General features: G+C 35.5%; 1 protein-coding gene across 1 annotated transcript; it reads left to right on the top strand.

Annotated features, from left to right (window-relative positions):
• Positions 1–1,941: 1,941 nt before the first annotated feature.
• On the top strand, positions 1,942–11,170 carry LOC132041043 (uncharacterized). The gene is made up of 9 exons (XM_059431789.1): positions 1,942–2,354; positions 2,851–4,860; positions 4,978–5,082; positions 5,583–5,735; positions 7,168–7,331; positions 7,440–7,587; positions 7,794–7,913; positions 8,027–8,114; positions 10,607–11,170. The coding sequence occupies exons 2-9, from the start codon at positions 2,974–2,976 to the stop codon at positions 10,771–10,773; spliced, it is 2,832 nt and encodes a 943-aa protein (XP_059287772.1). The 5' UTR covers positions 1,942–2,354; positions 2,851–2,973; the 3' UTR covers positions 10,774–11,170.
• Positions 11,171–12,534: the final 1,364 nt, after the last annotated feature.

Raw genomic sequence — 12,534 nt, 5'->3', positions numbered from 1 at the left:
AACTCCAGATATAAAATGTAATATTTTAATTAAAGAAATATAATTTATGTTGGTAATTAAACTTCAAATAAGTATATTTTCAATACATAAAGGTAAAACTTTCATTTAACTCCTTTTATATCTTAACTTTCATTTTGATTAAATTATTTATGCGGAGCCATAATTTGAAATCTATGAGTTTCGAATCCTAATTTTTTAATTTATTTAATTCTAAATTAATAATTTATACATATTTAATGAACTTTTAAGACAAATACGTAATTTGAACCAAAGTGCTACCGAATCCGATCAAAGATCGACACTCTAATTCCGCCCTACTTCAAACTCATTTTGTGTTTAAAAGATTAATTTTTAGTTAACCAAACAAGAGATTTTAAAGATAACCTGATCTTGACTGATAATATTGTCTTCATTTTCAACCTTATATTGCGTCATTTAATAATTTTTAAAACCATCTGAAAATCATTTTTGTACTAATGTTGGTAAACACATATGGGCTCATTAAAGTATAAATATAAAGTAAAAGAAATGCCTACATATGAGTAAAAGAATTTTTAAATTCTCAAATTTCATAATACAAATATAAAGTAAAAGAAATGCTTACATATAAAAATCTAAAATAGCGAAGAAATGAAAAAAAGAAGAAACAAAGAGCAACAAGAAGCAAGAATATCTAGCGAAAGAAATGACTATTTTTCAGGTTATAGATAAGATTAATAGAAGAAAGCAACAGGGAAAATAAAGTGCAGCGGATGAGGCTGTTCCTCCCTTAATCAGGGGTCTCAGGTTCGAGCCTGAGTGTGAAAAAAATCCTTGGTAGGGAACGCTTCCCTTGATTGGGCCCTATGCGATGTGAACCTGGATTAGGTGAGCTCCAATGCTGGTATTGGATACCGAATAGAAAACACGTAAATAAGGCAGAATGTCCGATAGCTTTTAAAAAGTAAACCATAAGAACAAAAAATAAATATGACTTTAAAAAATAAGACCAGGACCTAAAAGTAAATAATTGAAAATTTAACATTTTTGGGGAAAATTTTGTGAGGACTACAAAAGTCTTTTTTGTAGTCCCTTATATATAATAGTAATAGTAAAGTAAATTTGAGGGACTAAAAGTGCTAATATCCCTAAAAAGAAAGAAAGTTAAAATATTCATTTGGAGCACTTTTTGTTTTTTTCAGAAAATAGTTTCTTGATTGAAAACGACTTGTGATGTACTTTCTTAAAAGAAAATTCTCCAAAAAACGGTTATATCTAAAAAATTCACCAAATTAAATTTGGACCATCCATAGTGCCTATACATTAATTTATTCCTTCTTTTTTCAATTTTCTACCCGGTGTTCACTATTCGTATTAAGTCTCGACTTTTCACCCGACGTTCGCTATTCATATTGAAGTTTCGATTAATTTGATTATAAATCGCGTAAAGGCCTGTTTAAGAGAAAAGTAATCCTTAACAAAAAAAGTTCTACACTCAAAACTCAAACCTGTGATATCTCCTACCCAGGGGCGGAGCCAAGTAGGGCTTAGAGGTTCATTTGAATCCCCTTTCGACCGAAAGTTATACTGTCTATATATGATTGAAATTATTTTTACGTATATACAACAGATGTTGAACTTCCTTTAGTTTTTTCATGTGTTTATTTGCGTATCTTAAACGTGAAAATCCTGACTCTGCCGCTGTTCGTGCTAGGTAGTGTTTATTCCGCCATCATACATTATAACATATCCCCAAGAATATTTCATTAGCCAGTGAATAGAATATGCCTAAGTAGGAGATAAATTGATGCCTCTATTCCATGTACTCAAATATTGCCAAGTGTCCCTCTACCTGGCATCACCCCACTCCCCTAAACACCACCTACCCCAGCCCACCCCCAGCCCCACCAATACACAGAGCAAGCATCAATGGCGCCTTCATCTTCTCTCATTTCTTTCTAATAATTTCTCACACACACACAAAAGAAAAAAAATAAAAAAATTAAACATTGCCTTATGCTTTTAATTTACACTGCCTTTTATGGTGACAATTAACTAGTTTTCTTTTCTTGGGTTTTTTCTATATATCTATTTGTTAATTAATTAATTTTTTTTTTGGAATTTTGGGTACTTGTAGAGATTAAAGATTCAAATTTTAGTGTCTCTTTAGGATATTTAATCCAAGAAAGCTTGAATTTTGGTGGTTTTTTTTTTTTTTTTTTTTTTTGGGGTACCTTAGAGATTAAAGATTCAATTTTTAGAGTCTTTTTTTAAGGAGATTTAATAAAAGAAAGCTTTTAATTTTGGTGGGTTTTCTTGAAAGTTGTAGGCTTTGGGTGAAATCAAGAATTTAAGACGGGCATTTTCTTTATAAGGTAATTTTACTGATTCTTTATGCTAAATTTGGGTTATTTGATTGATTTAGTGAATTGGGTTTGAAAATATTGAATGATTTGTCTAATATTTGGAGCTTTCTTGGGTTATTTGAGCTAAAAATTGAATTTTTATGGGTTTACAATGAATCTTTTGAGTTATATGGGGAGTAGTTTGTGATTTTTTTTTTTTTTTTTTTTTTTTGTGGGGTTTGGTAATTTTTGCTGGAATTGTGATATTACTGGTGTGTAATGCTCATTTGTGTTTTTGATTTGTTACTGAATAGGATTTGGAGATTTTTGATTCATTGGCTTAGTATTTGATACATTCTTGGATTAACTTGAGCTGAAAATTGATGAATTTAGCTGTTGAAAATTGTTACTATTTATGTTATTGAGAGAATTCTTGAAATTTTGAAGTATTTGGTGAATATTTACTGTTGAATTCTGTTATATTGTTTTTGAGAGAATTCTTAAGTATTTTGGTGAATACTTCTAGGCCATTGGTGATTCTTGGTGGACATGGTTGTTAACTTTCTCGAATTTTCAAGTTGCTGAATTTGGAGTATTATGAGTTCTGATACTAACTCAGAAAGCTTGGATTCTGACTGCTAAGTGACCAATGGATAGCCCCACAATGACGAATCCTGGCTCGGTTTCTAGTTCTAATGATGACGCTCCACGCGTTAAGTTCTTGTGTAGTTTCTCAGGAAGTATATTGCCAAGGCCTCAGGATGGGAAGCTTCGATATGTGGGTGGTGAGACGAGGATAGTGTGTGTTCCGCGTGATATTTCTTATGACGAACTCATGGCCAAAATGAGGGAAATCTTTGAAGGGGCAATGGTGTTGAAGTATCAGCAACCTGATGAGGATCTTGATGCTCTTGTCTCGGTAGTGAATGACGATGATGTGGTAAATATGATGGAGGAATATGATAAGTTGGGTTCTGGTGATGGAATATGTGGTCTCAGTAGGCTCAGGATCTTTCTGTTTTCCCACCCTGATCAAGATGGATCCTTGCATTTCTGTGATGGGGATGAGAGGGATAACGAGAGAAGATATGTGGACGCTTTGAATAGCCTTAATGAATCCCCAGAATACAGAACGGGACAACATAACGAATTTGATGAGCAGTGCTTTAGTCAGATGAATCTTGATGGCGGTCTTCATAATTTGAGGAGTAATGAAGTGCCTATACCTCAGATGAACTTACGTCACCTTACAATACCACATTTAGGTATAACTCAGCCCCAACAATCGGTTAATCAGAGGTATAATGAAATGGAGGCTCCTTGGAGTCCAGCATACTATTCTCCTAGACAGCCGGGACACCTTGATGTCCCACGGCCATTGTCGGAGTTTCCCAATTCTCCTTCTTCGTCGCGGTACTATTCTCCATACGCTGATTTCCAAGAGAGAAATTTTGAGGAGTACGGTCGTGTTCAGGTTAATCATCCATCTGTATATGATCACCAGCCTCAATATACAGATAACGTAATGTTATTTCCAAATGGACCTGTACCTGACAAGTCTGGCTTTCCAGGAAATATCCTTCATGGTGCTAATGCATTCGAGGGGAACAGTATATGTGAGCATTGCCGAATGACTTTTCAGCCAAATACTCGAGTTGAGGAACCACAAATCCATGCGTCACTTTGCCAAGGTCTTAATTATGAAGACCTTCGTCAAATTCGAACTGGACGGGATCCTCCTGGTAGTCAGGTATATCATGATCAGGTAGTAGGGACGGGATCTCAAATTCATCTTCCCTTGGTGGAAGATCGTGGAGTTCGCTATGGAAATTCACCTTATGCTGCTTATGGACCAGATACAGGATACCAGGTTGCTCAAGCAAATATGCCTACACATCCTTTGTGGAGGAATGTTCAAAGCCCAGGTCATGGAGGTCCTTCTTACGACGTTGCAAATCCACCCCAGCTGGTCAATGGTTCTGCTAGTCCTGGATTTGTCAGGGGTGTAATGGAAAATAGTCCTAGGTTGCAATCTGGAATCGGGTTTGATGGTTTTTCCATGCCTGAATATTCTTATGCACCAGCCCAAAACTTGATGTCAAATGCTCACACCCCGGTAAATCAGTCGATGCAACGTACTGTAGAAGCTATTCAGGCGCCAGCTGGCATGCACACTTTTGCAACTCTGGAGGATCCGGTGTTAAAATCTGATATATTAGAGCCTTCAGGTTTGCTGGAAGGCTCTAATATATGCAGCAGCAGTCCGACCGAAGCATTAATGGAAAAAATTCCACTTAACCCTGTTTGTCCTGTGTCCACTTGCCTGGAAAATGCTGTAAAAGAAGGTGTTTCTGCAGATACTGAGACTATTGATGCTAACAAGAAGCCGCAAAAGGATCGGTTGACTTCCTTATCTGATGCAATTCCTTCTCCTGAAAAGGTAGCATTACATCCAAGTGTTAAGGATGTAAAAGCTGAAGTACCAGAAAATGCTGACACTGCTAAAGTGGCGAATGAGAATGATGCAGAGTTGGCTGTGAGTATCATGATATTATTATTATTATTATTATTAGTAGTAGTAGTAGTAGTAGTTTGCATCATGTATGTTTTAAAAGGTGTTATTCTATATGTGTACCATCTGTTTGATGTACAGGATGTCCAAGGGGGTTTGGAGTTTGATTCAGAGAATGACAATGTTAACAATTCCAAGATTGAGCCAACAAAGGCTGAGGAAGAAGCTATTGAGAAGGGATTGCAGGTTCTTAAAATCACTTCGTTTAATTTACATTCCAACTGTGATTCTTCTTAGGGTAGTATGGGGAAAAGCTTTTCTAAATTATAGTTGTCTTGTGTCGTGTTAGTTGTTTCTTCTCTTTCTTCTTCTTAGATTTTCCTAAGGAGATTATAGGGAAAACCTTCTGCATTTATTTGTTTATGTTCTGCTCCCTCCGTCCCAATTTATATGACACTCTTTCCTTAGTCGGTCCCAACAAAATGATATCTTTCTATATTTAGTAACAATTTGCTTTTAAATTTTCTATGTTACCCTTAATGAATGAGTTTATAGCCACAAAAATGTTTCAGGTTTGTTTTAGACCACAAGTTTAATAGTCTTTTTATTTTCTCATAAAACTCCGTGCCCCGTCCACGGAAATTGGGACGGAGGGAGTATTTATTTTAATGAATATTTTGTTAGGTTTTTGTTTGTTTCATGCATCTTTATTTGAATAAATCTTTATACATGTTACTTTGATATAGACAATCAAGAATGAAGATCTCGAGGAGATCCGGGAGTTGGGTTCCGGGACATATGGATCGGTTTTTCATGGAAAGTGGAAAGGGTCAGATGTTGCTATAAAGAGAATCAAAGCCAGCTGCTTTGCTGGTAGGCCATCTGAAAGGGAACGTCTGGTATGTCCCTGGTGTATAGATTTTTTTTTTTTTTTTGTTTTCTCAAAACTTCATGTCTGTAACTCTGTAAGCATGGTGGATACTCACACGTCTATCTGTTTGGTTCGTGAAGAAAATTTTCAGTATGATACCTTTTCAAAAAATCCTATTCTTAAAGTCAGATCGACTTGATTGGACTTTTCAATTAGATACTTGCTTGATAAATAAGAACACTAGTAGGATATATGGCAAGTCTATTGTTGCAATCCCAAGATGTGTTTCAAAGAGTCACCCAGATTCACTGATGTCCTAACAAACCCTGAATTGTGTTCTACTGTTCTAATAATGATACATTAGTGCTTTGAAATACTAACTTTCGCCTATCCAAATTACAAGGAAAGATTATTGGAGTCATCCTTCTGTTGAGTTGTATTTGTGAGACTAAAGTTACTACGAGTTGTGAAACAAAACTAATTTTACTACTTTAATTTTCTAAATTATCTGTATTTTAAGAAATTAACCTTTAATCCAGAGGTCTTAAAGCATACTGATGTCTCATCTAAAGAATATTCCCCTAAGTGAATTAAATTTTGGCTTAGGTAGTGAACTGTGAAGATGTTCCTGTTCCGCCAACTGTCACTAAGTTACATTACACTAAGCTATGATGCTCTTATTTTTGGCATTAGTCTTTTTTTTCAATGCGAGCATAGCTTTAAGTGACCGTACTTTCATATCATCTTTTATTTTGAATGTCTACACAGCAAAAAGCTAAAAGTCCATTATTATCTTTAATGTTTACGAGGAGGAATAAACAATTTTAGTAGCGTCTAAGGTTTTGGCCAAGTGGTCAATGAAATTGGAGGGGAACCATGAGGTCTCAAGTTCAAATCATAGGAGAGGAAAGAACACTGGTTGATTTCTTTAAACCTTGGTGGACAGAGTTACCCGGCACCTGTGATGGTGGGAGGTAGCAGGTACCTGTGGAATAGTTGAGGTGTGAGCAAGCTGGTCAAGACACCACCGTCATTAAAAAAAAAGGAAGAAAAAAAAGCTATTTTAGTAATTGTATCTAGAAATAAGGGCTTTTAAGGCACATGTCTTTGCACTTATCATACCTTTTCACTGTTCCTGCTGTATCCTAGTACTTGGTGGTTATCATCAGTGTTCACCGGAAAAGGCCAGTTCTCATTTCTACACCTTCTAAGTAGAAACTTTTGAAGTATTACATTAGCCATTTTCTACCAAATTAGGTAGGAAGAAAGATACAAATGACATTGGCTAAGTGTGGTCAAGCATCTTTATTACCACTGCTACTTATGACCTGAGTTCTAATGTTGAAAATTAATTTGAAGCTACACTTTGCTTATAGCAGCTCTTTGTGTCATTCTACCTTCATTCTCCATAATTAGTCTATATTTTGTAGCTTATCTTAATTTCCTCTTCTGTTCATTAGATTGCAGATTTCTGGAGGGAAGCTCTGACATTGAGTTCACTGCACCATCCAAATGTTGTGTCTTTTTACGGTGTAGTTCGTGATGGTCCAGATGGATCTTTAGCAACTGTTACAGAATTCATGGTCAATGGATCATTGAAACAGTTTTTACAGAAAAAGGACAGGTATAGTTTGCTTTTCATTGTTTTCCAACTGTTAATTTAAAGGACATTATTAATATTTCTAGATAGTCCAAATCCCCAACATATCTTTGATAACTATTTATTCAACAGGACTATTGATCGTCGTAAAAGGCTTATTATAGCCATGGATACTGCTTTTGGTATGGAGTATCTGCATGGGAAAAATATTGTTCACTTTGATCTAAAATGTGAAAATCTGTTGGTAAATATGCGGGATCCACATCGACCCGTCTGCAAGGTATGATTAATGCTCATGCTTTCTTTTAGTCTTGGGTACATACTCATATTTGCTAGGAAAATATGACAAAACAAATTGAAACAGAGGGAGTATATCTGAACTCTGAAGCTTAAAACACATTTAGATTTGTGGAGTTCAGTAAATATGTAGCTCTCGTACTGTATTGGATATCTGTAATGCCTGACACTGCATTGATTTACCTTTAGATTGGTGATCTTGGCCTATCAAAGGTGAAACAACACACTTTAGTCTCGGGAGGTGTACGTGGAACTTTACCCTGGATGGCACCAGAGCTCCTAAGTGGAAAAACTAAGGTGACAGAGAAGGTAATGTCTTGTCATTAGAAGTGGAAGTTATCTTGTTGTGTGTTGCTCTTTCATGACGTTGTTGTTGTGTGTTGCTCTTTCATGACGTTATTGTTATATTTTCTGCCATGCAGATTGATGTTTATTCTTTTGGAATTGTTATGTGGGAGTTGCTCACTGGTGATGAACCATATGCAGATATGCATTGTGCTTCAATAATAGGTATGTCCCCATTCTAAATCCATGTTTTTTTGCTTTTTCACAGCTTGAAACTTCCCTACCCTTCCCTTAAAACAAATGCTTTCAGAGCACCACCGCAAAAAAAGGGATTAAGAAAGAATTAGATAATTCTGGAATATAGCAGGACGATTTATGTATGCTCAAACTACTTGATTCATTTGATGCCTGGATCTTACTGGCATGTTTTTTTGTGGTTACTTGCCTAGTTTCTGTTTGGCAGAATGCATCGGGACCCCCCCGACCTTGGCGACTTTTATTCAGTGCACACTTAAACTTTACCTTAGCCTAATTATCCCCCTCAACTTGAAAATATGATAGGCACGACCCCTCTGAACGCTGACAATCCATGAGAGTGTAACGTACGCGTTGTCACATGGATTTTGTCCATGTGGACTTTTTTAAGAATAAAATATACTATATATTTTTACCTTTTTAAGTTCACCAATTAATTGAATCATCTTTTTCGGTCCAAATTTGTAAAAAAAAAAAAGCCCGGAACAACGATATTTTGACTATAATTTTTTTCTTTTGGATAAAGATAATGATATTCTAATCAAGTTATTTATATATTTGTCCAGGAAAAGAAGAAATGCACAGAGAACAAATAAATGTTGCATCTCAAAAAGAAATAAATAAAATTCCAACAAAATATTTTACGAATTTGACTCGAAAAAAGAATAATGCACATTTGAAATAAATAGTCATTGCCTGAAAAGAAAAGTACACAACTTTTTTTTTTTTTTGTGAAAAATGCACCGTCTAAACTTCGTTACTTTTGCTAAACCTTCTTTTTATTGACTAAAATAAATAGAGTTTCAACTAAGGTTTGTAGATTTGGATCCAAAAAAAAAAAAATACATGTTGAAATAAATAATCATTGTATCTAGAGAGAAAAAAATGCAATTGGGATAAAATATGCAATGTATATAAAGAAAAAACAAAGAGAAACACAATTGAAACAAATAAATCATTATATTGATTATCTGGCAATTAATAGTTGAAAAATACCCCACTTGGAAGCTGATTTTTTGATTTTTCATCCCTTCCACGTGCCTAAAAGAGAGTGCATTCACGCTCTTTGCCACACCAGCGTCTAGGGGGTCGAGGCTGTCATATTACCAAGTTCAAGGGGGTAATTACACCAACGTAAAGTTTAGGTGTACTCTGAATAAAACTCGAGAAGTTCAGGGCGGTCCTGACCTATTCGGCCTTTCTGTTTCTATGTGCTTCTTTCATCATAAAATAATTAGCATTACTTTCTGAGCCGGCAAGATGGAAAGATGACTAATTCGGTGGGTGTTTTTTAACATGTTGGCTAGATTTTCACTGGTCCAAATGTATTAATATTGCAACATTAATTGTTAAAACTTACTCTTGTTTATGTGATCATGCACGAGCAGACTGCAATATAAGTAACTCGAGTACCGTTGAATAAATAGATAAATAACTGTACTTTGGTCTATTCATTGTATTGTCACCAAGGGGTGCAGTATCTGTTAGAATCCCTGTCCATTTGTGACATTCTGCCAATGGTCACCTGTGAATGCTCACTGTGGAATCTTTAATTATTATTTAGGCAATGTCTAGGTCACATAGGAGAGTAGTATCAGTTATACTGTACAATGCAATCGAAAAAAGATCGATCATTTATGCATGTCTGATGGCTGTCTTTTTCCATTTGCTGTTGTGTTTGTCTTAGTAGCTCCTTGTATATTTTCTGCCCTGATCTCTAGCCTTGTGATTGTAAATTGTTAGAAAATGAACTTAGGACCTAAATCAACTCCAAAAACTAGAACATGAGATGAGACTGCTCTCGTCCACAGCACCTATACGTAGGACCTAACTCAACTCCAAAAACTAGATCATGAGGTGAGACTGCTCTCGTCCATAGCACCCATCTCTTCGTCCTCTTTGGACAGCCTTCAATCAGAGGCCTTGAATCAGTGGTTTACGGAGACAATTAGTCATCTGCTTATGGCTAATCTGCTCTTCAAATCTTATCTTAGAATAGGTTGGAACTATTTAAACATGATACGCTTATTCCGAAAGTACGCGTTTCTTGCTCTAAGTCCACTGGGTTGGACCGAACTAGTTGGTCTGGCAGGAAAATTATGACATAAAAGAAGCGTTTCAACCAATCTGGGATACCAAAACCCCCTTCTGCACCGACATCTGGAGCGTGCACAGTATAGCATGAGGACCTAACATTGGTTAATCCAATAATTGGGTTGGATCTGACTCTCATACCATGTAATGTGTGATCATCTCATCTAAAAAATTAACCTGTTAGAGAGAACACGTTTATTTATCTGGTTATATCTTCAACACCAATCGCAGTGTGCAAGGTGTTTACTTAAGTACTATATATAGGCTGTATAAGTCACTTATGTACAAAACTGGTTTCCGCATCTGGGCGTGTGTGAATCATTCATGTTTACTTGATGGATTACTTATGTTGTTTTTATGATATTTAGGAGGAATCGTTAACAATACACTGCGTCCACAAATTCCAACATGGTGTGATCCCGAATGGAAAGCGCTGATGGAGAGTTGTTGGGCCCCTGATCCTGCAGAGAGGCCATCATTCTCAGAAATCTCTCAGAGATTGAGAACTATGGCAGCGGCAATGAATGTCAAATGATGTTTACATATTGACCGAGAAAAATCAAAATAAATTGTAGCCCATGTTTTCACTTTGAAGTTGCTATTGTCTCCCAAGATGGCACCAGCTATAATAAACATTCTGATATATGTTTTCTCGTCCGATGACTTCATATGCCTATTAATATTATGAAGTCATTGCTACTCGGACGTTCTAGGAAGTTATTTTCTGGAAAGACCATCGGGTTGGCTGGTATTTCAACTTTGTGAAGGTCGGCATATGCTAACGTCATGATGATGATGCTATTGCAGTTCATTCAGATATATTCATTTTTCTTTTTTCAGATATCTGTTGGAACTGGTAAAGCAGTGTACATAGATTAATGTTAATGACAATTTATACATCTGAAGTTATATGAGTTTCAGTTTCTGTATTAGATTAGCGTCCAGTAGAAAATCACAAGGAGGGTAAGTTGCTCACTTTCCACGGTAAGTTGTTGAGATAAGGTCTTTATGTTATATACACAAATATATAGTCTGCTGGAACTATTCTACTTTCCATCATTATAATTTAACTTGATGTAACATGTTATACATCTGTTATTCTAGGGTATTCTTAATACTTGTTAATAGAAATGACATAATTTTACAAATATATTTTACGTTGCTAGTGAAGATCATGTTTTGTATTTGTCACACCCCAAATATGGAGGAGCGGACAGACATCCGATGCCATGGTAATTTTTGTGGAGATAAAACCAGAAATAACATGGTATATTTATGATGCTCTCATTAAAACCCCAATCAGTGTGGTCTTATCTTAATTGTCTAATACAATAACAACATATTTAGTTTAATTTTATATGTGGGGTCTGGAAAGGATAGAGTATACGCAGTTGTTACCCCTACCTTGGGAGGCAGATGTTTTGGATAGACCCCTCTCGAGAAGAAGCATTTCAAAGTCTATTGTCATGTTGTAATAACTATGTTTTTCATTGAGATGGTGTTTAGTTCTATCTCTATTTTCAATTTACGCAAAAAGCGCGACTCAATCTCAAGTTAGTCAAGCTTTTGATTTGTTATACTTTGATCATTGACCTACTGAAAATATCCCCTTTTTCTAATTGAAATGTCTCGGAAGGTTAGTGGCACACTATTTGAAATTCGATGAATAGGGGATTTAACTCTCTATTCTTCTCACCTAAATACCAAACTCTCGTATATGGTAAATTCGAACTTGTGACACGCGTCTAATTGACATATTAGATCAAAACCGTACCCTGAATGTATCTTCTTTTATACGAGCCAAAGCTCTTATCTCAAGAGAAAAAAATAAGTGAGTGTGCTCTACTTTGCTAACACTACAAGCACAGAAATGGGAACAACTCTTCTAGCAATAAAAATAATATAGTTGGCAAAATTCAATATTTGGTAATAGCTTAGTTTTATTGTTGGCATATATTAGAATCTTTTAAAGATAATTTTATTTTTGTTGCCAAGCAATTTAATTTTGTTGCCATAATATTGACTGTTGTTGCAAAAAGTACTTTCGGCAACAACAAAAAAGTTGTTGCACGTCGTTGCAATAACAGCAGTTGAGAAAAATTTATGCAACAACAAAAAAAATATTGTTGCCAAAAGTATTTTTTGTAACAATAGTTTATCTATGGAAGCAAATATATTTTTGTTGGCAAATGTCTTATTTCTTGTGGTGTAACTCTCTCTTGTGTTTCTTATCATGAGGATATCCTCATGTCTAACTACAAAGAAGATGGAGCTAAGTGCATGAAACTAAACATAA

This window comes from Lycium ferocissimum, chromosome 12, assembly GCF_029784015.1.
Source record: "Lycium ferocissimum isolate CSIRO_LF1 chromosome 12, AGI_CSIRO_Lferr_CH_V1, whole genome shotgun sequence".
Taxonomy (NCBI): Eukaryota; Viridiplantae; Streptophyta; class Magnoliopsida; order Solanales; family Solanaceae; genus Lycium; species Lycium ferocissimum.
Note: the sequence above shows the minus strand (reverse complement) of the source record. Positions and strands in the feature narration are given on the sequence as shown.